This window comes from Mustelus asterias, chromosome 23, assembly GCF_964213995.1.
Source record: "Mustelus asterias chromosome 23, sMusAst1.hap1.1, whole genome shotgun sequence".
Lineage (NCBI taxonomy): Eukaryota > Metazoa > Chordata > Chondrichthyes > Carcharhiniformes > Triakidae > Mustelus > Mustelus asterias.
In genome coordinates, this window is record NC_135823.1 from 22,600,115 (window position 1) to 22,622,790 (window position 22,676).

A 22,676-nucleotide genomic window follows, 5' to 3' on the forward strand; every position below is an offset into this window, starting at 1 on the left:
GGCGTTTGCTACCAAATAAACCTGTTGGACTTTAACCTGGTGTTGTTAAACTTCTTACTGGAAGGACAGGTACAGGAGTCCCAGGATTGCAAAGTGATGCACGTCACAGGTAAGTAGTGTGAGATGGGGGCGGTGTGTGGTTTGCAGGGTAGGATCATGGGGAAGAGAGGTGCGGGGGGTCAGCGTCAAGAGCTCCATCCTGATGCTTCATCGTGGCACGTTGCCATAGTCTGATACTGCTGGCGATTGAGCAGCCAACCAATGAGAATTGGAGGATTCAACCCAGGATTCATTCCTTTCAGTCTGGTACACTGAGAATAAAACAAAAAGAGAAAATTTGGGAATCCGATTGTGCACAGTAAGCACCCACAAACAATAAGAGGATAAATTACCAGATTACCTGTTTTGGGTGCCCCACTTGTTCGTATTCAAATAGTGTCATTGGAACTTTAACATCCACCTAAGAGGACCGACAGGACGTGGTTATAATGTCTCAACTGGAAAGTGGAGTTCCCCCAGGACTGCACCAGAGTGTGAGCTACGTTTTGTGCTCCACTATTTATGCGAATCCTACCCATTGAGCCACAGCTAACACTGAACAGGTAGCATTATCTCAGCTGGAGAAGGCGGGCGAAGCTAACCACTGCCTTCTGCTGGGAAGCTATATGGTTTTAGTTGGTCGAACGCAAGCTATATATTTGGGTTTCCTGACATCTTTGTCCTTGCCTACCTGCACTTGAGTTCTCTGGACATAGGTAATGAGTGCAGTTGCCCTTAGAGGGGAGAGACTTTGCACTCCCTGTCATGCAACCAAAAGCTTTACTTGAGTTGGTCATTATCATAAGCTTGATGAAGATGATGGGCTTCCTCCCGTGTCAAAGGTACTGCTGACCAAATGAAAATCCCAGTGGTGTGCCTGACTGATAATACAGTGTAAAGGGGAACTTTGCTTTGTATAGCACCTTTCCAGACATGCAAAAGTGCTTTACAGCCAATGAAATAATTTTGAAGTTTAGTCACTGTTGTAAAGTAGGAAATGCAGCTGCTGATTTGTACATGGTAAATTCCCACAAGCCGCATTATGGAAATGACAGGATAATTGTTTGCAGTGTTCCTGGTTAATGGATAAATATTGGCCAGAACTACTCAGATTTTGTTCAAAATAATACCAGGGGGTCTTTTATATCCATCTGAAAGGACAAAGGTGACCTCGATTTAGCATCTTGTCTGAAGGACGGCGCCTTTGGCAGTGTGGCATTTCCTCTACTATTATGGAGTGTTGGCGTGGATTTTGTGCTCAATCTGATTCAGAGGCAACAGTGCTGGCCACAGGTCCATGATTGACACAGCTAATGAAGAGGGTGCAGCAAAGTCAAAACCAAGTGATACAAGGAACAAGTAAAGACTGTACAGCCTGTTGAATATCATTGCTCGAGCATACTGTTATTAGTCTTGCCTTTATCCTAATTGTACTTTTGCAATTTCTGTAATTACGTTTTTACATTGATATGCAGCATGTCAATTTCTACGCTGTGCAGTTCTGGAGGTCAAATTATTTCAAAGGCCAAATTCATCTGCTTATATCTGAAAATCCCTCCTTCTGCTTGTGGCTTAATGGTGTTGCACAGAGCAATTTATTCCTGTTTTGTTTCCTTTACATACACAAATCTTCAATTCTCCAAGAATAGAAGAGAAAATCCCTCTAGCATCCGTCTAAACCCTGGCACGTGGGAGGCTATTCTTGCTCAACACACAGCCAGCTGAAGAGATGACGGGCAGCATTGGCATCTGGAATACAGAATAAGCACTTTCATTTAATCTGCTCCACGGGAGGATCACCATCGAGTCTCCTTGATCCTGCTTTGGACTGCAGTTCACTAGTGTATCGCACAGAGAAAGAGACCCGAGCAAGAGGGGACATGTATTCCTCTGCATCACAGACTGGGAGCGAATCTTCAGTTCCGATTAACCAGCCGACATTTCAGGCACGGTGTGGGGAGACAATACTGATAACCAACTGGGGGCTGCCTCTAGCCGTGGCTCTGTTTCTGCTCTGGCTCACCTACGCTTTCATCTACCTGCCGGCAATGGTGCATCGGTCAATGATTGAGAATGCAGCAAGAAACCTCACGCAGGACTTCAAGTATGAACACACGGGACGTCCCAACTCGAATTAGAAGCTTGAAAATCCATGAGAGGCCGGGTGTGGGAGGGGCAATGAAAAGTTATACGGACCATTTCAATCGTACAGTGTTTTCTTCACTCAGGTGCTGACTGGTGCTTCGTAGCATGAGATATTCCATTGGCTTTGACTCTGACCTTTTCAATGCACTGCCTTCTTTTCAAGGAAGGAGAAGTGAAACTGCAAATTTTTTCAGATGAAAAATGCTTGCTGTTAATTGGAAACGCCAACACGTGCTGCTCTGTTACTAGACAGTGGATTTGTTGGGCCCAACAGAAGATGAAAATTAAAAGATGATTCCTGTTCCCTTACTCTGGAGAGAGTTGAACTCGAGGGGGGAAAAAAGGGAGGATATCAAGCATATCGACAGACGTGATTGTGATTTTTAAACACACACAACGATTTGAGGGTTTTTCGGTTTACAGGAGCTACCATGTGTTAAATAGTTATCTATTTTTTCATGTTTTGAAGCTGGTGACTTTTTTTAGGGAACTATCCTAATTGTCCCGCAGCACGTTCCTGAGCTGAGCAAAACTAGGTGAAAGAGCTAAAATGTGTACACCACCCAACGACTGAAACTGTCTCTCTGAGGAAACCTTTATGAATTATTTGTGTCTACCCTGCCCCTCTCCAAACATGTCCCCAAAGTTTAACCACTACCTTGCAATGTTTGCTTTTGAGCCTGATGAAAAGTGATATGAAACAATTTAAGACTTAAACTTAGACCATGTAGTTACTCTTCCATAAGGAGATCATGTTTTATTGTTTTGACATTCTGTAAATTTACTGATCAGGGATTATGTGATGTCTACGTTAATCCACTCAGTTGTCAGTTTGGCACAATCGTTGATGCTCTCGTCTCTGTCGGAAGATCATGGGTTTTGGCAAACTGCTGGACTTGGAGGACAAGTAGTTTAGGCTGTGACTCCAGTGCAGTGCTGTTTGGAGGTTCCCTTCTTCAGCTAAGACTTCTGCTTGTTGAGGCCGATGCTAAAGGCCCCATGGCCCTATTCAGAGGAGATCAGTGAGCTCTCCCAGTATCTTGGCCAAAATTAGCTACGTAACAGTATCATTTCTTTGGCAGTGAAGCACTTTTGGAAGCCCTGAAAATACTTTATGCGCATTATAAATGCAAGTTGTTTCTAGAGTTATCTACTCTTTGTTATTACTCAGAGTGAAGAAACCTTAGTTGACCTCAGTACTCTTGACTCAAAGTTCTGTTTCAGGGAGGAGAATCAGCCAGGGCCTGCTGATCATGATCCACTGATCCTTCCTACAAATGTTTTAAGTGTGCATAAGTTAGAATAGGGACAGAATGAGGCAAGGTCAGTACGGTCAAGGCTCAAATTTGAAGAATGGCTCACTGTCAAGCTGTCAGCAACTGCAGGGGACAAGGGAGGAAATTGGGGATATTTATAAATAATGTACATTGTATGCAGGGTCTCAACGACTGATGCAATAATACCCTATTAGAAATGTTAAGTTGATAAAATTGGAGTTAGTTAATTTGTACTACTTTGGTTATCTTCATCTTGAGGACTTGGATAAATTATTGTTTTGAAAATACAATAAAAATGCAGATGATTATCTTGTGTATGAAATAATTTGATAATATTCTAACTTAACCAAGTAGCAACTTGTACTAGGGTTCTTTTACAGAAAGATTTCTGGGATCTTAAAAAATGTTTTTTGCAGAGGGAAGCCATTTTATCTTTAGTTCTTGGTTTCCATCCCCACCCCACCTCCCTTTGAAAATCTCAATTGTGTTCTATTTTTTCAAAGAATGCCTTTTTACATGTGAACTCTCCAGCTCCACTAGGTTTATGAGCAGGAGAAGCATCTGAAGCTAATCGTTATTCACATTAAGTTATGTTAGTGCTGTTTCACTTTCCATGATTTTAATTGGAAGTTTTACCCTTTGCATAATGGCCCTTTCGGAGCCTGTTTGGCCCCTGACAAAACAAATAACCCAAATTACATGGACTCGTCTTGTGTTTTTGGTCCATTTGAAAGGATGCAATATCCAATATACAATAAACTTAAAAGCACAGACATGTCAGGAATAAGCTATCACTGCAGAGCTCTGAGATATTGTTCATGTATGTATTAACACTGAAAATCCATTGAAGAGTCTATTCTGTCAGTCTTTTTCAACACGGACAGCCTTTTAATACTTTACAACTAACTTTGGAGATGGCTCTTGTCTCAGGCTTCAACATTTAATGTTGGGAAACTTCACAAACCCAATTTGCAATGAAACTAAATTAATTAAGCACTTTTTAGAAAAAAATATAGAATGTTAATGAGTCAAAGTTTAAATGGAAAATATTGGCACCTAATTGCCCTCGCTGTTGTTAATGTGCGGTAAATCATCCAGCAATTTGTAGCAGAGTGGGTTGCAAATTATCGCAAGTTGCTAGATGTCTCATGCAACAGTGCTGCTAACCTCTCAAAATTGGGAGATTTTGGTATAGCTGCATTAAATTACTATTTTGTTTCAAGTACCTCGTATCTGACCAGGAAAGTACATGAAGGATTGAGCGATGCAGTGTGTTAGGCTCTGCTTTTTCACCATTGGCATGATTTGAATCCATCCCAAACCAATAGGCTAATCCACTCTGTTGATGGCCTGATGTGGAGTGAATCTGAGCAACTTTTAACAGTGATTAACAACTGCCATACTTGGTTGTGTTAAAGTGAGAATTTCCTTTCCCATCCCCAAAACATCAGTCAATCCTTCACGTCTTCTCTGAGCTTGGATTGTTTTCTAGCCAATGCTCTCAAATGATAACATTTCTCTGTGAATTACTTTTTAATCCACCAGATGTCAATTTTGTGCACTAACCTTTGTGAAAATGTCATCTGCCGCCGTTAGGCTTCCTGTATAAAGTATTACACTGATCCTCATTTTTGATTGGTATTTTGTTATCTGCCTGCGACTTGCCCCTCCTTATCTCTGTAATCTCCTCTTGCCCCACAGCCCTCCAAAGGTACCTGTGCTCCTCTAATTCTGGCCTCTCGACCATCACTAATTTCAATCATTTTACCATTGGTGGCCAAGCCAGAAGATGACTGTGTCCTAAACTCTGAAATTCCCTCCCTAAATCTTTTCTACCCCATCTTCTTCCTCAATATGCTCCTTTAAAATATACCTGTTTGAATAAACGTTTCATCATCTGACCATGTATCTCAATTGGTTCAGTGTCATACTTTGTTTTATAATGCTCCTGTGAAATGTCTTGGCATTTTATGTTAATGGTGCTATGTAATTATAAGTTGTTGTAAATCAGTAATTTCCATTTTATTTGAAGATTTGCTGTGTATGTGAGAAAGGGTGGGGGGGAAAAAAAGAACGTTTTTGAAATGGGTTTTGAAGAGAAGTGACTTGAAGCCATTGAATTGCGGGACAAAACTACATAAGCCAAATGCGCTGGTCATAAGGAGGGGTGGGTTATCCAAGGGCAAAAAGCCCTGAGTGAACAGATAGAGGGCCTAACAGAAGTCTGGAAGTGCATCCTGCCTCGTATCAGTCCATAATGGGGCTGCAATTTTGACCTAAGATGTTACAGCGTGCAATCTGTAGAAAAAAATGTGATGTGAAGAAATTGTGCAACATGAAGTAACACTTCGAAACTTTTTCAGTAACGCAACAATTAAAATGAACTTGGATCAAACATTAATTAATGGACAACTCGTACATCAAAAGTACTCTCTCATTATTCCTTACAACTCCCTTTTACTGTACACCACGCTTCTGACAGATGTGTAGCATTTAAAGAACAGTCCCAGAGTTAACCCAGCTCTCCAGAGGTTCACTGCTCCCCACCATGCTATGTCGAAACTTTGCGTCCTTCAAGAATCGTTCCAATCTGTCGAGTTTTCCCAGATATGATTATCACCTGCAAGACTCCCCATTTCTTAAATCTTCAAGGCTTTCCTTCATTCTTTTTCCTTTCTTTTGAACAGAAGCAGAACTCCAGCTTGGCCATTGTCCCCTTTTTCCACAGCAGTAGCCTCTTTGTTCCTGCGTCCTTGTCCTGAGAGATACTGTGAAAGGTGTTAAAACTCACTTCAATGGGTTTCTATTTGAATTTCTCTCCCCTTAGCAACCGTGGTCACATGGGCTTTTGTCTGAATTGAAGAGATTACCAGGAATGTTAATTACACATTCCCTCCCAGAATTCTCTGTTTTCCTTTGACTTAAAGGTACATTTTAAAACATAATTGTCTTGCAAAGGTCAGCATTCATGATTTGCCCCTAAAAATGAAAAAAACTGTAGCAATGATTTTTCCATGACTATCAAATTACAAATTACAATATTGTAGGCATATTAACAACTAACTTATAACACAGCACAGCTAACATTCTTTCCCTTTTCATCACATTTCACCATTAAGCGTCTATAAGGCTCAACCTATACCAAAACCAACCAAATCTAACAATTGGGGTTTAAGTCCAGCTTGCATGAACTTTTACAGCCCCAAAGGTCTTGCAAATAATAGTTTATTTTACTAATGGGTGATTCACTTTCTATCAATCTCTGGAAAATATATTTTTTATTTTGCATAATCTCTACAGTTTTTCCATGTCCTTGGTTCAAGGATTGTACCTTGGTTTTGTATTCTTCATGTTGCTTTCTTGGATTGTGCAGAATCAGGACCCTGGGATTGTTTTTGTGATGGGTCCAAAGGTTTTATAATTTGTTTGATCTGGTTAACTTTGTCAAGCAAAGCATGCTGATTGCCGGCAAACCATTTAGCTTCTGGGCACTCTTGACTGAATTGGAATCCAAAGAGAAATCCCCTGTTATATTACTTAATCCTCTTAATTTTTTTTTTTGTTCACCTTTAAGCCAGACGCTAAATTGTCACCGGGATTTTCACATTTTAAAATAGATTCTGAACCACTCTCTTCCATTTTAACTCCTGATCTCCATTTTCTTCTATGCATGTTTGTTGATGTCCCAGTCTTTGAAAAAGTTTCAAACAACCAAACATTGAGTTTGTTGAGGACAATTTGAATTCACCTTATCCTGTTTAAAATCAGAATCATTTTATCTTTATAAGACCCTTTCCATGATCTAACCCTTTGGCTTTCTTTTATATGACATGCAGGTTTACCACTGCTACTTTTTGTGCGAATAGTTCATTTTCTGTGAAGTAAAATCCTCTTTGTTAAGGTTAGTTTGATATTTGTCAAAGTAAGCTTGATTTTTTTTTTCTATTCACAACATTTCTTGATCTGATTTTGCTTTTCTTTCTCCTATTGAGTTCAAGCTTTGTTTAATTCTGTTTTGGCAATAGTGATTAAAACATAGAGGTAAAGTTTTCATGTGTATTCAAGAACATGATAGCCCAGGAAATTACCGACCGGTGAGTCTAACCTCAGTGGTTGGTAAGCTGATGCAGAAGATCCTGAGGGACAAGATTTATGAGCATTTAGAGAGGTTTAGTATGCTCAAGAATACTCAGCATGGCTTTGTCAAAGGCAGATCGTGCCTTACGAGCCTGGTGGAGTTCTTCGAAAATGTGACTAAATACATTGACGAAGGGAAGGCAGTAGATGTGGTTTATATGGATTTTAGCAAGGAGTTCGAAAAGGTCCCCCATACAAAACTTCTCGAGAAAGTGAGAGGGTATGGGATCCAAGGGGCTGCTGCCCTGTGGATCCAGAACTGGCTTGCCCAAAGGAGGCAGAGAGTGGGTATAGATGGGTCTTTTTCTAATTGGAGGTCAGTCACCAATGGTGTGCCCCAGGGATCTGTTCTGGGACCCTTGCTGTTTGTCATTTTCATAAATGACCTGGATGAGGAAGTGGAGGGATGGGTTGGTAAGTTTGCCGACGACACGAAGGTTGGTGGGGTTGTGGATAGTCTGGAGGGATGTCAGAAGTTACAGAGGGACATAGATAGGATGCAAGACTGGGCGGACAAGTGGCAGATGAACTTCAACCCAGATAAATGCGTAGTGGTCCATTTTGGCAGGTCAAATGGGATGAAGGAGTACAATATTAAGGGAAAGACTCTTAGTACTGTAGAGGATTAGAAGGACCTTGGGGTCCGAGTCCCTAAAATTGGCCCCGCAGGTGGAGGAGGTGGTTAAGAAGGCGTATGGCCTTTTATCAATCGAGAGATTGAGTTTAGGAGTCCGGGGATAATGATGCAGCTATATAAGACCCTCGTCAGACCCCACTTGGAGTACTGTGCTCAGTTCTGGTCGCCTCATTACAGGAAGAATGTGGAAAAGATTGAAAGGGTGCAGAGGAGATTTACAAGGATGTTGCCTGGATTGAGTGGCATGCCTTATGAGGATAGGCTGAGGGAGCTCGATCTTTTCTCCTTGGAGAGACGTAGGATGAGAGGAGACCTAATAGAGGTGTATAAGATGTTGAGAGGCATAGATCGGGTGGACTCTCAGAGGCTTTTTCCCAGGATGGAAATGGCTGCTACGAGAGGACACAGGTTTAAGGTGCTGGGGGGGTAAGTACAGGGGAGATGTTAGGGGGGACATTTTCACACAGAGGGTGGTGGGCGACCGTCAGTGGTGGTGGAGGCAAACTCAATAGAGTCTTTTACGAGACTCCTGGATGAGTACATGGGACTTAATAGTATGGAGGGTTATAGGTAGGCCTAAAAGGTAGGGATATGTTCGGCACAACTTGTGGGGCCGAAGGGCCTGTTTTTTGCTGTAGTTTTTCTGTGTTTCTATGTATCCTTCCTCTCAGCACTATAGTGCCATCAACACATTTCTTTCTTTTGTTTCCTCATGAGCTATTGCTGTCCTCTTCGCCGCACCTTATTCATGCTTTTTCTGCACTTTTAATTTAGATAACTTGACCATGTCTTCAACTGCCATTACCTTTTCCTTCTGAGCCTGAGGTACCAACGTCCCTTTAAGTTATCAGCCTGAGTTTCTGACTCTCTGGACACATCTGTTGAGTAAGAAGTCTCCACACCAGGTTAACACATCTGTTGAAACATTAATTCTAGCAGCAGGTTTACAGAAAGTCAATGATTCTTTTAAGCCACTCAGTTTTTTTTCTCTACAGTTTTAGTTTCAACAGCCTCAGCCTGCTTTCCCTAAACCAGTGGAGATTTATCCCCAGCCAAGTCATTTTCTAATAAGATCCACGCTTTCAATAGGTAAGTTAAGATTACTTACAGAACCAGTAATTAAGTCACATATTAAATTAACTCTTTTATATAAAGCAATGAGTAAACAATTTCCATCAGTACCCCATGCCAACATGCTTTTATTTAGCAAACTTTCTGAGGATAAAAATCATGTCACCTACTAACACCAGTGACCGTGTTGAACCTTTGTCTCCAAGAGTAACAATTGACTTCTCTGCCTCACCGGACAAAAGTGCGGACACTTGAGATTTAAACAGAAAACTTTCATAATTTCCTGCAGTCAGATCCACTTTAGGAGTAAACACAGGAGAATCTACTAGCTTGTCATAAGCTTTACCTGCTGGGACAATATTTCCTGGAGGAACATTATGCTGTCTTATAAATGTTGCACTTTTGCTTTAAAATTGCCCACATTCAGCCTTCATGCATCCTCTTTTTATGACAAAGATAACATGTCAGTCCTTTTGAATCAAAATTATCTTGCGGATTCTTTCCCTCTCACTATTCTGAGGAGTACTAGTTTTTCCACCAAGCCATTTTCCTCACTATAATCAGATTCCCATCTCTCGAGTTTCCCTGTGAATTCCAAACAAATGCCCATTACTAACTTGTTTGTGAGACAACTCTTAGCCATTTATCATCATTGCAATTGTCTTCCAGGTAGAACTTTATTCCCAGAGGCATACTATTTTTAAATTCTTCCAGTAGAATAACCTCCCCATGGTTTTCAAAGTCTTAACATACAAACAAGGAGCAGGAATAGGCCAATCAGCCCCTCAAGCCTGTTCAGCCATTTAATAAGATCATGGATGATCTAACAGTAACCTCATGTCTGCATTCCACTTCACCCCCTTGTTTATCATGAATCTCTCCATCTCTACCTTAAAAATATTCAAAGACTCTGCTTCCATCACTTTTTCAGAAAGTCCCAAAGATTCACAACCCTCTGAGAGAAACAATTTCGCCTCATCTCTGTACTAAATGGGTGTTCCCTTATTTTTAAACAGTGACCCCTAATTATAGAATCTCCAACACGAGGAAACATTCTCTCCATTTCCACCCTGCCATGACCCCTCTGGATCTTGTATGTTTCAATCAAGTTGCCTCTTGCTCTTCTGAACTCCAGTGAATACAGGCCTTGCCAGTCCAACATTTCTTCATAACACAGCCCACCTATTCCAGGTATTAGTAAACTTTCTCTGAACTGCTTCCAATACCATTAAATCCTTCCTTAAATGAAGTGACCAATACTATACACAAAGATGTGCGGGTTAGGTTGATTGGCCAGGTTAAAAATTGCCCCTTAGAGTCCTGGGATGCGTAGGTTAGTGGGATAGCGGGTAAAATATGTGGGGTGGGATTGTGGTCGGTGCAGACTCGATGGGCCGAATGGCCTCCTTCTGCACTGTAGGGTTTCTATGATTTCTATGATTTTAATCCAGGTGTGGTCTCATAACTGAAGCATTACCAACTACTTTTGTATTGAATTCCCCTCGCGATAAATGATAACATTCTATTAGCTTTCCTAATTATTTGCTGTGCCTGTATACTACTAGCCTTTTGTCATTCATGCACTAGGATATCCAGATCCCTCTACACCTCAGAACTCTGCATTTTCTCATTATTGGTATAATATGCTTCTTCCTGCTAAAATAGACAATTTCACATTTTCCCATCTTTGCCCACTCAATCTATCTGTCTCTTGTAGCCTCCTATGTCCTCTTCACAACTTACTTTCCTACCCATCTTTGTGTCATCAGCAAATTTAGCAACCATCCCTTCAATTCCTTCGTCAAGTCATTTATATAAATTGTAAGACGTTGAGGTCCGAGCACTGATCCATTTGTTACATCTTGTCAACCTGAAAAAGACCCATTTATGCCTATTCTCCTCTTCCAGCTAGCCAGGCAATCTTCTGATCTTGTGTTCATCGAGTGCCTTCAATGTAATAAACTATCCCAGAGGCCTTCATGTAAGAGAGAATGGACTGAGTGTTGGTAAGAGTTAGGAGAATTGTTCAAATACTCTTCCAATAAAACAAGATTTCCAAAGTTGGGAAGAGCAACAGCAACAGGAAGAGCTTTAGGAGAGGCTTCTGGAGGATGCGATAGAGACGGTTTGAAACTCACTCGTTGGAATGACTGACGGGGTGGGGTTGGGGGGATGCATGAGAAATCAGAGTGTGATGATTCTGCAACATGCATAGCGTGTGACAAGGACTTGACAGGGATTTGTAAACGTGTTCGAATTCAGTACATTCAGAAGGCATTGTAGATCAGTATACACACACACAGAATGGTGACTTTATGGTACTATCAACTGTTCTGCAACACCTCGCTCAATGGAATCATGCAAACATGAGGTTCCATGTGCTTGAACTGGCTCCTTGAAAGAGCTACTCAGTTAATTCTACTCCCCTACTCTTTTCCCGTAAGCCCTGCTGTGTGTCTAAGTATTTATCCATTTCTTCTTTGACAGTTGTTAGTCAATCTTCCACCACCACCCTTTCAGGCAGAACTTTTCAGATCATAGTAACATGCCAAGTTTAAAAGAAAGTCTCCTAATCTCTCCTCTGGTTCATTTACATGTTGCCTTAAATCTGAATACTCTGGCTCTCCTTCCAGTGGAAACTGTTTTTCTATTGTAAAGAGCACTACGGTAGCACAGTGGTTCGCACTGCTGCCTCACAGCACCAGGGACCCAGGTTCGATTCCCGGCTTGGGTCACTGTCTGTGTGGAGTTTGCACATTCTCTCCGTGTCTGCATGGGTTTCCTCCGGGTGCTTTGTTTTCCTCCCACAGTCCAAAAGATATGCAGGTTAGGTGAATTGGCCATGCTAAATTCTCCCTTAGTGTACCCAAACAGGCGCCGGAGTGCGGCGACTAGGGGATTTTCACAGTAACTTTGTTGCAGTGTTAATGTAAGCCTACTTGTGACTAATAAATAAAATTTAGCTTGGATCCTTTTTTTAAAAAATTTATCACCCAGTAAGAGGGTGTCACTGTGCAAAGTTGTTTGTGAAATTATGTAATGATTAACTGCACACTGGGTAATGATGAGACAAATACAATCCGCTCTTTCTATAATGGTATCTTTGGATGTCTTACAAAAAGCCTGCTGGAGATGTCTTTGCATTTTTTAATGCATTTTACATTAACAAGAAATCTATATGCAGGTGCTGCGTCAGACAGCGAGACGTTTGTGTGAACGGTTTTGAGCTTTAATAGTGAGCTTTTAGGAATTGGGGATCGGTGATCTCTGCTGAGCTCACAGTTGGACAGTAGGAACGAGGGGGAAAAGAGTAGTCCACTCAGCCTATCTAACCTGTTCCACTGCTCAGGTCATAGGTCATGGTTGATTTGTGACCCAAATCCATTTATTTGGCTCCATAATTTTTAATAGCCATGCCTAATAAAAAGAGTCTGTCAATCTCAGCTTTGCAATTTTCAATTGACGTCCAGTTTCAGTGCCATCTTTGGAGTGGGTGAGTTCCATATTTTCATTATCCTGTGCACAGACCTGACTTTTTGTTTTATTTGGAAGTCCCCAAGCCAAGGAGAATAGCTTCTCTCTTAGTGTGCCCTTTAATCATAGGAAATATCTCCATCAGACCATACTCACTGCTCTTTTGTGTTCTTTGGTCTCACAATTTGCGTGCATGGGAGGGAAAAGTGAAACTGAGCTTTCTAAATGTTGTAGACCACAATTAAGGGAGGCAGGCCTGGTGATTATCTTGCGTTGTACACATGTATACAGATGCGTGATCTCTCATATATACAGATGCTGATGCGATATCCCAATATTTTTGCCTTTTCCTCTTTAGGTGAGGGAGATCACATTGCTTGTTTTGAAGATGGTGCTATACCCATATTGATAGGGACCACTTTTAAAATTTAGTCCCTTTTAGATTTTAGCTGGCTTTCACTAAAAATAGGAAAGCCTTGCGTTTATACAGTGCCTTTCACAACCTTAGGACATCTGAGTCCTTTTGACTGCAATTCCCTTTACTGCTTTGATATAGGAAACAGCTCAGCCGATATGTCCACCACAAACTCCCAGAAACAGCAATGTGATAATGACCAGATAATTTAATGGTACTGCTATCTTCACAAATCGAAAGGAAGTGCTTCTGGAGCCCAGAGTCATGTAAGCTGTGAATAGGCAGCGGGGCAAAAAGAAGGCTGACCGAGCAGACTATATAATTTCCATTTGGCTGTATCCTGTGACCGATGCAGCTTGTTACCTTGAATTGTCTTTAAATTGCAAGCTTGGCCCCATCTTGGATGAGATATTAAACAGAGGTCACACTTGCCCTGACAAATTAATGTAAAAGATCCTATGGCACTATTTTGAAGAAAGGGGGAGTGATGCCTGGTGTCTTGACTAATATTTATACTTTCAACAAATAATACTGGAGCAGATTATCTGGTCATCATCGCATTGCTGTTTGTGGGAGCTTGCTGTGCACAAATAGTCCATGTTTCTGACACTACCACAGTGATCACACTTCAGAATGACTCAATTGGCTGTAAAGTGGTTTGGAACATACTGAGGTTGTGGAAAATACTGTTGTTTCCTTAACCTAGGACCTAACTTTATAAATCTAGCTTTGTTACAGAATATCAGGAAAACTTTCTTTGAATAAAGTCAAGATTATCTCTGCTGCCCTTGAAGGATTAAATTAAATTGTTTTCTAACAGGGTTCAAGAAGGACTGGCAGGTACAGCTGACCAGTGTGTGAGTAACCTGGACCAGAGACGCCAGAAGCCTCTGTAACGGTGTGTCAGTATTTAAGTACACAGGGCCTAAAACCTTAAACTCAGTAGCCAATCGGACCCCACCTTCACCATGACACGGTTATGCATTCATTTTATTAGTGTCACAAGTAGGCTTACCATTAACACTGCAAAGAAGTTACTGTTAAAATCCCCTAGTTGCCACACTCCGGCGCCTGTTTGGATGCACTGAGGGAGAATTTAGCACGGCCAATGCGTCAAACCAGCACGTGAGTAGAGGATAAAGCAATTTTTTTGGTAAGCAGTGCAAAGTCGCTTTTAAGAAATGCACGGTAGCACAGTGCTTAGCACTGCTGCCTCACGACGCCAGACACCCGAGTTCGATTCCCAACTTGGGTCACTGTCCTTGTGAAGTTTGCACATCCTCTTCATGCTTGCATGGGTTTCCTCCGGGTGCTCCAGTTTCCTCCCACAGTCCAAAATATGTGCATTAGGTGCATTGGCTATGGTAAATTCTCCCTCAGTGTACCCGAACAGGTGCCGGAGTGTGGTGACTAGGGGATTTTCACAATAACTTCATTACGGTGTTAATGTAAGCCTACTTGTGACAGTTATAAATAAACTTTAAAAAACACTGGAACCTTCCCTAATCTCCCTCTCTCCATTTCCTGACTACCCCAACCATTGGAGCTGTGTGCACCGATTACCCCGATCAAGAAATCTTGAGGGATTTTTTTTGTGATTTTCCATCCATAGACATCAAGAGTCAGAAGATTGCAGACAGTGAGTTTGTGATGTTATGATGAGATGTCCATTGTGCTTAAGGTCTTGTGACTAGGCCTCAGGAAGCTCACGGCCTAATTTTTATCCCAGCGGTTAACTGCCAGCTGCAGGTTATTTAAAGGTAGTAATTGGCTGATATTTAATGTTCTTCGTATCAAAGAGAGGTCATTTCTTTTGTCATTGTGTTCAATCCACCTGTTGTTAAGCGCACTTTCATTCAACAGAGCAGCAACTTTCATTTAATCTATCACCTTTAACTTTGTCAAACGTTCAAAGGCTCTTCCCATGAGTGCAATTGAGCAAATATTGATATTGAGCCACATAAGGAGGTAGAGAATTAGATCAGATGACCAACAGCTAGGGGGAAAGCGATAGGTTTTAAGGAGTTTCTTATACAAATGAGGGGGTGGAGAAGTTTTGGGTTTTATAAGCTGAAGGTATGGACACCAGCAGTAGAGTGAAGGAAATCCAGGATGCTCAAAGTAAACCAGGAGAACCCAAATAATTGTACCATAATGACCTGGTGCACAGAATATACAATGATGTGCTGAATAACATGGACTACCTTACTGCCCAGTGGGATTTTCATTTCCTGTACTAACTGTGGAGTTAACTTGGGTTCTGTCTTGCTTTGCATTCCCCGATTACAGAAACATGGAAGATGTTTGTCGGTTTCCAGATCTTCCTGCTCGAAAGCCAATGACCTACCAGGCCAAGCAACTGATCGCCCGTGAGATTGAGCTGGAAAAGATGAGGCGCGTGGAAGCCTTGCTGAATGCTCGCAACATGGAAAAAAAGGTAAGGCACTGAGAGTGATACTGTCAGCATGTGGAATGGGGAATTATAGTAAGAATTCGTGACTTACGAGGGGACATGTTATAGATCAGGTTTACTTAGGTTATGCACTTTGGAAGGAGGAATAGACTATTTTCTAAATAGGAAAATGCTGAGGAAATTAGAAACACAAAGGACTTGGGAGTCATCGTTCAAGATTCTCTTAAGGTTAACGTGTAGGTTCAGTCAGCAGTTAGGAAGGCAAATGCAATGTTAACATTCATGTCGAGAGGGCTAGAATACAAGAGCAGGGATGTACTTCTGAGGCTGTATAAGGCTCTGGTCAGACCACATTTGGAGTATTGTGAACAAAGTTACTGCGTGGGTTTCCTCCGGGTGCTCCGGTTTCCTCCCACATTCTAAAGATGTGCGGGTTAGGTTGATTGGCCATGCTTAAATTGCCCCTTAGTGTCCTGAGATGTGTAGGTTAGAGGGATTAGTGGGTAAAATATGTAGGGATATGGGGGTAGGGCCTGGGTGGGATTGTGGTCGGTGCAGACTCGATGGGCCGAATGGCGTCTTTCTGTACTGTCGGATTTCTATAATTTCTATAATCAGTTGGTTTATCAATTGTTGCTAGCTCATGCTCTTCTTAATGACTTGTACAGTGCTGTGAATTTCCATAGTATACTGTGGTCAATTGGATTCATTATTGTAAACATAGCTTACTGGGAATTTCAAAATCACAGGCTCAGTCACAATCCAGTTGACAGCGAGAGTAGACTGAATTTACAGGTGCATTACTTGACTACGGTCAAGGACAGTAGTGGGAACTTGTGTATGGAGTCAGTACAGATAGGCGAGGTGATGAATGAATACTTTTCTTCAGTGTTCACCAAGGAGAGGGGCCATGTTTTTGAGGAAGAGAAGGTGTTACAGGCTAATAGGCTGGAGGAAATAGATGTTCGGAGGGAGGATGTCCTGGCAGTTTTGAATAAATTTGAAGGTCGATAAGTCCTCTGGGCCTGATGAAATATATCCTAGGATTCTTTGGGAGGCAATGAGATTGCAGAGCCTTTGGCTTTGATCTTTGGGTCCCCACTGTCCACGGGGATGGTGCCAGAGGACTGGAGAGTGGCGAATGTTGTTCCTCTGTTTAAGAAAGGGAATAGAAATGACCCTGGTAATTATAGACCGGTTAGTCTTACTTCGGTGGTTGGTAAATTGATGGAAAAGGTCCTTAGGGATGGGATTTACGACCATTTAGAAAGATGCGGATTAATCCGGGATAGTCAGCACGGATTCGTGAAGGGAAAGTCGTGCCTCACAAATTTGATTGAATTTTTTAAGGAGGTAACTAAGTGTGTTGATGAAGGTAGGGCAGTTGATGTCATATACATGGATTTTAGTAAGGCGTTTGATAAGGTCCCCCATGATCGGCTTATGATGAAAGTAAGGAGGTGTGAGATGGAGGGAAAGTTGGCCGATTGGATAGGTAACTGGCTATCTGATCGAAGACAGAGGGTGGTGGTGGATGGAAAATTTTCGGACTGGAGGCAGGTTGCTAGCGGAGTGCCACAGGGATCAGTGCTTGGTCCTCTGCTCTTTGTGATTTTTATTAATGACTTAGAGGAGGGGGCTGAAGGGTGGATCAGTAAATTTGCTGATGACACCAAGATTGGTGGAGTAGTGGATGAGGTGGAGGGCTGTTGTAGGCTGCAAAGAGACATAGATAGGATGCAAAGCTGGGCTGAAAAATGGCAAATGGAGTTTAACCCTGATAAATGTGAGGTAATTCATTTTGGTAGGACTAATTTAAATGTGGATTACATGGTCCAAGGGAGGGTTCTGAAGACTGTGGAGGAACAGAGAGATCTTGGGGTCCATATCCACAGATCTCTAAAGGTTTCCACTCAAGTGGATAGAGCTGTGAAGAAGGCCTATAGTGTGTTAGCTTTTATTAACAGGGGGTTGGAGTTTAAGAGCCGTGGGGTTATGCTGCAACTGTACAGGACCTTGGTGAGACCACATTTGGAATATTGTGTGCAGTTCTGGTCACCTCACTATAAGAAGGATGTGGAAGCGCTGGAAAGAGTGCAGAGGAGATTTACCAGGATGCTGCCTGGTTTGGAGGGTAGGTCTTATGAGGAAAGGTTGAGGGAGCTAGGGCTGTTCTCTCTGGAGCGGAGGAGGCTGAGGGGAGACTTAATAGAGGTTTATAAAATGATGAAGGGGATAGATAGAGTGAACGTTCAAAAACTATTTCCTCGGGTGGATGGAGCTATTACAAGGGGGCGTAACTATAGGGTTCATGGTGGGAGATATAGGAAGGATATCAGAGGTAGGTTCTTTACGCAGAGAGTGGTTGGGGTGTGGAATGGACTGCCTGCAGTGATAGTGGAGTCAGACATTTTAGGAACATTGAAGCGGTTATTGGATAGGCACATGGAGGACACCAGGATGATAGGGAGTGGGATAGCTTGATCTTGGTTTCAGATAAAGCTCGGCACAACATCGTGGGCCGAAGGGCTTGTTCTGTGCTGTACTGTTCTATGTTCTATTACATGTGAAGCAATTGCTAAAACATCCTGTTTATGAAAGAGATGAATTAACACTTCACACTGAGCCTCTAATGATGCCCTAAATAGATTCAAAAAAGACAATGTATTATCAATTATTTCTAACATATAAAGCAGTACAGATACTATAATATATTAGCCAAAGTGCTGGCTTTATAACTGGATACTTGGGGAACGTACAGACCCTCGAGCCTGCATCACTATTCAATATCATCACAGCTGATCTTCTACCTCCAGTTCCTGCTCCCCATATCCCTTAATTCCCTGAAAGAACAAAAATCTATCGAAACTCAACATCAAAGCATCCACGACCCTCTGGGTTAGAGAATTCCAGAGGCGCCCCTATCTGAATGAAGAAATTTCTCCTCATGTCTGTCTTAACTGATTGACCACTTATCCTGAGGCTATGCTCCCTTGTTCTAGATTCTCCAGGCATGGGGAAAAACCTTTGCGTTTATCCTATCAAGATCTATATTTCTGAGATCACCTCTCCTTAGCTCCTGCCCACCTGATCAAAGTGTTTGTGTGGGCTTTTAGAGGGTAGAAGCAATCAAAACACACAGGTGATGAAGTAGGAGTTTGGTGAATCCAAGAATTGGCACAGGCGGGTCCAGCAAAAGGGAGAAAAATTAATTGAAGGTTGAAATAAAATGATGCTTTGAATTCTTATAGTGGCTTTGTTTTTATTACCCTTGAATTTGCATTATTGTGCTAATGTGTTAGAGCTCTCAGTTATTTGTTGGGGTGAAGGCCAACCTTCTCATCAGCACACAGTTCTTTCGTGACTTATGGCAGTTGTCTCCCAGTATGTGCTGTGTCTGATTAATGAAGTCTTTAGAGATTAGTACCTGACGCCATAAGGTGTGGACTCGTGTTAGATGAGCGAAGGTGAAATGTAAATCCCTGAAGGATCCTTGTTTTTGTGATGTGGGAAAAACAAGTCCCTCTAATTAGCCAACAGTTGTCATCATGATAAAGTATACACATATACCTCAGGGTATGTAGTGTTCTTAAACAATTCCAGTTAAACATGGGGAAGATTGAAGCTTTTACTTATAACTTCCAACTGCAAAACTACTTCTCAGCTTCTTCTGCTCATGCCTCCCCCCTCCCTGGGCTATTGTCTCTGGCTGAATCTGACTGTTCTCACCTCTGTTCAATTTGGGCCCGTGTTCAGAAACTAAGGGGTTATTTTGGTGAAAGAATAAAAACAGGCACTAAATTGATGCTGTGCCAATAAGACACACTTGTTTGGCAGTCTCCTTTTAGCTCATGATTTTGGGCCTACCTGCTGATTACCAGCCTGCTAAAATAGACATTTGCAGGCTTAGCACTCAAGTATGGATCTGAAGCAATTTTCGTGGAGCTGTATATGTGGCCTCCACACAGCAACTCTCACTGAACCTCCTCCACCCGACCACCAGTGGCACAGGTCTGAGAACCTTTACACCCCCTTAGTCGGTCCCGGAGCCATCTTGAAACCTGCTGTTGAAGAAGCTGAACCAGTAGGGTGGCACAGTGGTTAGCACTGCTGCCTTACAGCGCCAGGGACGTGGGTTCGATTCCTGGCTTGGGTCACTGTCTGTGTGGAATCTGCATGTTCTCCTCGTGTCTGCGTGGGTTTCCTCCAGAGGCTCCAGTTTCCTCCCACAGCCCAAAAATGTGCTGGTTAGGTACATTAGCCATGCTAAATTCTCATGGTCACCACTCCTGATCTCTTTTGGCTCAGTGTCCCGTTTTCCTAATGCCTGTACAGCAGATTGTGATGTTTTTTTTCTGTATTAGGATGCTTGGTGTAAGACTTTCAGCCCCCAGTCATGCACTTGGTGCCTTTATTCACATCCCTTACCTCTGTTCAATTTTGAATGGTACAAAAATGGGATCGCCCTTGGTAGAAAATGTTATTTAATCCTGTGTTCTTTGTCGTTTTCTGTTTTCAGGAAGCTGTTGAAGTCAAAAATAAACCAAATGAAAGCAAGCAAAGTTCAAAACCATGTGTGAAAAACCATGAACAACGGCTGGCGAATGTTCTCAAGTCTGTGACTGTGAAAGAAAAGGTAAAGACTTTCAATGATAATTCAGAATGGATGGCACCATCAACCTTAAATATTAAACGATAAACTACAACGCCTCAAAATGCCTCCATTGCTCCAATTCTGGCTTGTGTGTTCCCAATTTAAATTGCTCCACCACCAGTGGCCATGCCTTCAACTGTCAAGTCCCATTGCTCTGGACTAGTCTCCCTGAACCTCTCCATCTTTCTAAAACACTTTGAAACCTCCCTCTTTGACCAAGTTTTTGATCACTATCCTGATGTCTCCTGACGGCGATCAGTGGCAGACATATCTGTACTGCTCTCCCAAACTACTCCATGTGTGAGGAAGTTCCTCTTTCTATTTTGTAGGTACAAAGGCTTCTCCTGAATAACCTTTATTTTTGGATTTGCCCACAGGATGAATGAGTTTCTCCAAATCTATCCCATCAAACCCTCTTGTAATCCTTAATAGGTCACCCTTCCATTTTCTCTTTCCTAGCCACAGCACATCGTCACTGGAGGAGCTGTTGGGAGCAGCATCCCTGATCAACGTAATGAGTGAGAATTAGCCCCTGAGCAAAGCAATTAAACATAGAATCCCTACAGTGCAGAAGGAGGCTATTTGGCCCATCGAGTCTACACCGACAACAATCTCACCCAGATCCGAGTCCCGTAATCCCATACATTTATCTCTAATCCCTCTAAACTACACATCCTGAGATGCTAAGGGGCAATTTAGTTTGGCCAATCAATCTAACCCGCACATCTTTGGAGTGTTCTCTTGAATTCTCTTGAATTTTTCCCAAATGATGCCACTGCTACCCAGCACCTGTGAACTAACCCAAGGAGGTGGGCGGCACAGTGGTTATCACTGCTGCCTCAGAGCGCCAGGGACTTGGGTTCAATTCCGGCCGTGGGTGACTATCTGTGTGGAGTCTGCACGTTCTCTCTGTGCCTGCGTGGATTTCCTCTCTCAATCTGAAGGTGCATTGGGATGGCATGGTAGCACAGTGGTTAGCACTGCTGCCTCACAGTGCCAGGGACCTGGGTTCGATTCCCAGCTTGAGTCACTGTGTGGAGTCTGCACATTCTCCCTGGGTGTTCCGGTTTCCTCCCACAGTCCAAAAGACGTGCTGGTTAGGTGCATTGGCCGTGCTAAATTCTCCCTCAGTGTACCCGAACAGGTGCCGGAGTGTGGCGACTAGGGGATTTTCACAGTAACTTTATTGCAGTGTTAATGTAAGCCAACTTGTGATACTAATAATTAAACTTTAAGATGAGTTTCACCCTGATTAACCCAGGTGAAATTCTCTGTGTCTGGAATCTCCACACCGTCCGGGGCCTGAATTTGCTGATCCCAATCTGTGACCAGACATTTGTAATGGAATCCCATTTGCTTGGGCGACATCAAGCTCTCGTGTGATATTCACAGTTGGGTATATTGCCAGTATTTACAGCTCAGGCTTGTACATGACTGAGGCCCACTTGGGTGAGGTGCCAGCACTCATGGGAGCCTGCCCTAATGAACAAATCTCAAGGCCATCAGGAGATTACCTTGCATTAAGTTGATCTTTCTCGACACCCTAGCTATGATTGTAATAGTACATTCTGCACTCTCTCGTTTCCTTCTCTATGAACGGTATGTTTTGTCTGTATAGCGCGCAAGAAACAATACTTTTCACTGTGTTAGTACATGTGACAATAATAAATCAAAGAGGTGCAGCATCAGGTGATAATTAGAAACAGTCATGCCAGCACAAGCAGTTTATTATCCACTGGTGCAGTCTCAGCACAGCACCCAATGCAGCTTGCCCCGCCCGACTATTGTCTCCGTGTGTAACTTCTGTAAGAAATAAAAAGCAAGAGAACCTGGTTTACTTGGTTACACAAATTGAGGACTATGTTGACACCGGGGGAAAATCTATCCTTGGTGATTTCTTGACTCCTTAAGGTGCAATTGTAAATCTGAAATAAGGATTGAAAATGCTAGATATACTCATCGAGGGAGTTTCTGTGGGAAGAGAAAAGGAGTTAATGTTTCAAGTCTCTAAGCTTCTCATCAGAACAGCTTTTTATGTTGCATGGGGGTGGCTACATGAAGCTGAATCTGATCCGATGGGAAATGCTGTCTTCCTTCAGTGTTCAAAATCACAATGAGAATGTGCTTGGTGTGGAGTGCGTGTGGGGGTGGCGTGTGTGTGTTGGGGGGGGGGGGGGGAGTGGGTGTGTGTGTGGGGGGGGGGGGAGTGGGTGTGTGTGGGGGGGGGGAGTGGGTGTGTGTGGGGGGGGGAGTGGGTGTGTGGGGGAGGGGGAGTGGGTGTGTGTGGGGGGGGAGTGGGTGTGTGTGGGGGGGGGGGGGGGATGGATGTGGGGGGGGGGGAGTGGGTGTGTGGTGGGGGGGGGGGAGTGGGTGTGTGTGTGGGGGGGGGGAGTGGGTGTGTGTGGGGGGGGGGA

At 42.8% G+C, this 22,676-nt stretch overlaps 1 protein-coding gene across 1 annotated transcript in view; it reads left to right on the forward strand.

Annotated features, from left to right (window-relative positions):
• The window catches only part of chtf18 (CTF18, chromosome transmission fidelity factor 18 homolog (S. cerevisiae)), a 108,690-nt gene that overhangs the window by 73,776 nt on the left and 12,238 nt on the right, over window positions 1–22,676 (forward strand). The window contains exons 19-20 of the mRNA XM_078239795.1: window positions 15,485–15,632; window positions 20,128–20,244. Coding sequence (XP_078095921.1) covers window positions 15,485–15,632; window positions 20,128–20,244 — 265 coding nt within the window. The remainder of the gene's footprint in view (window positions 1–15,484; window positions 15,633–20,127; window positions 20,245–22,676) is intronic.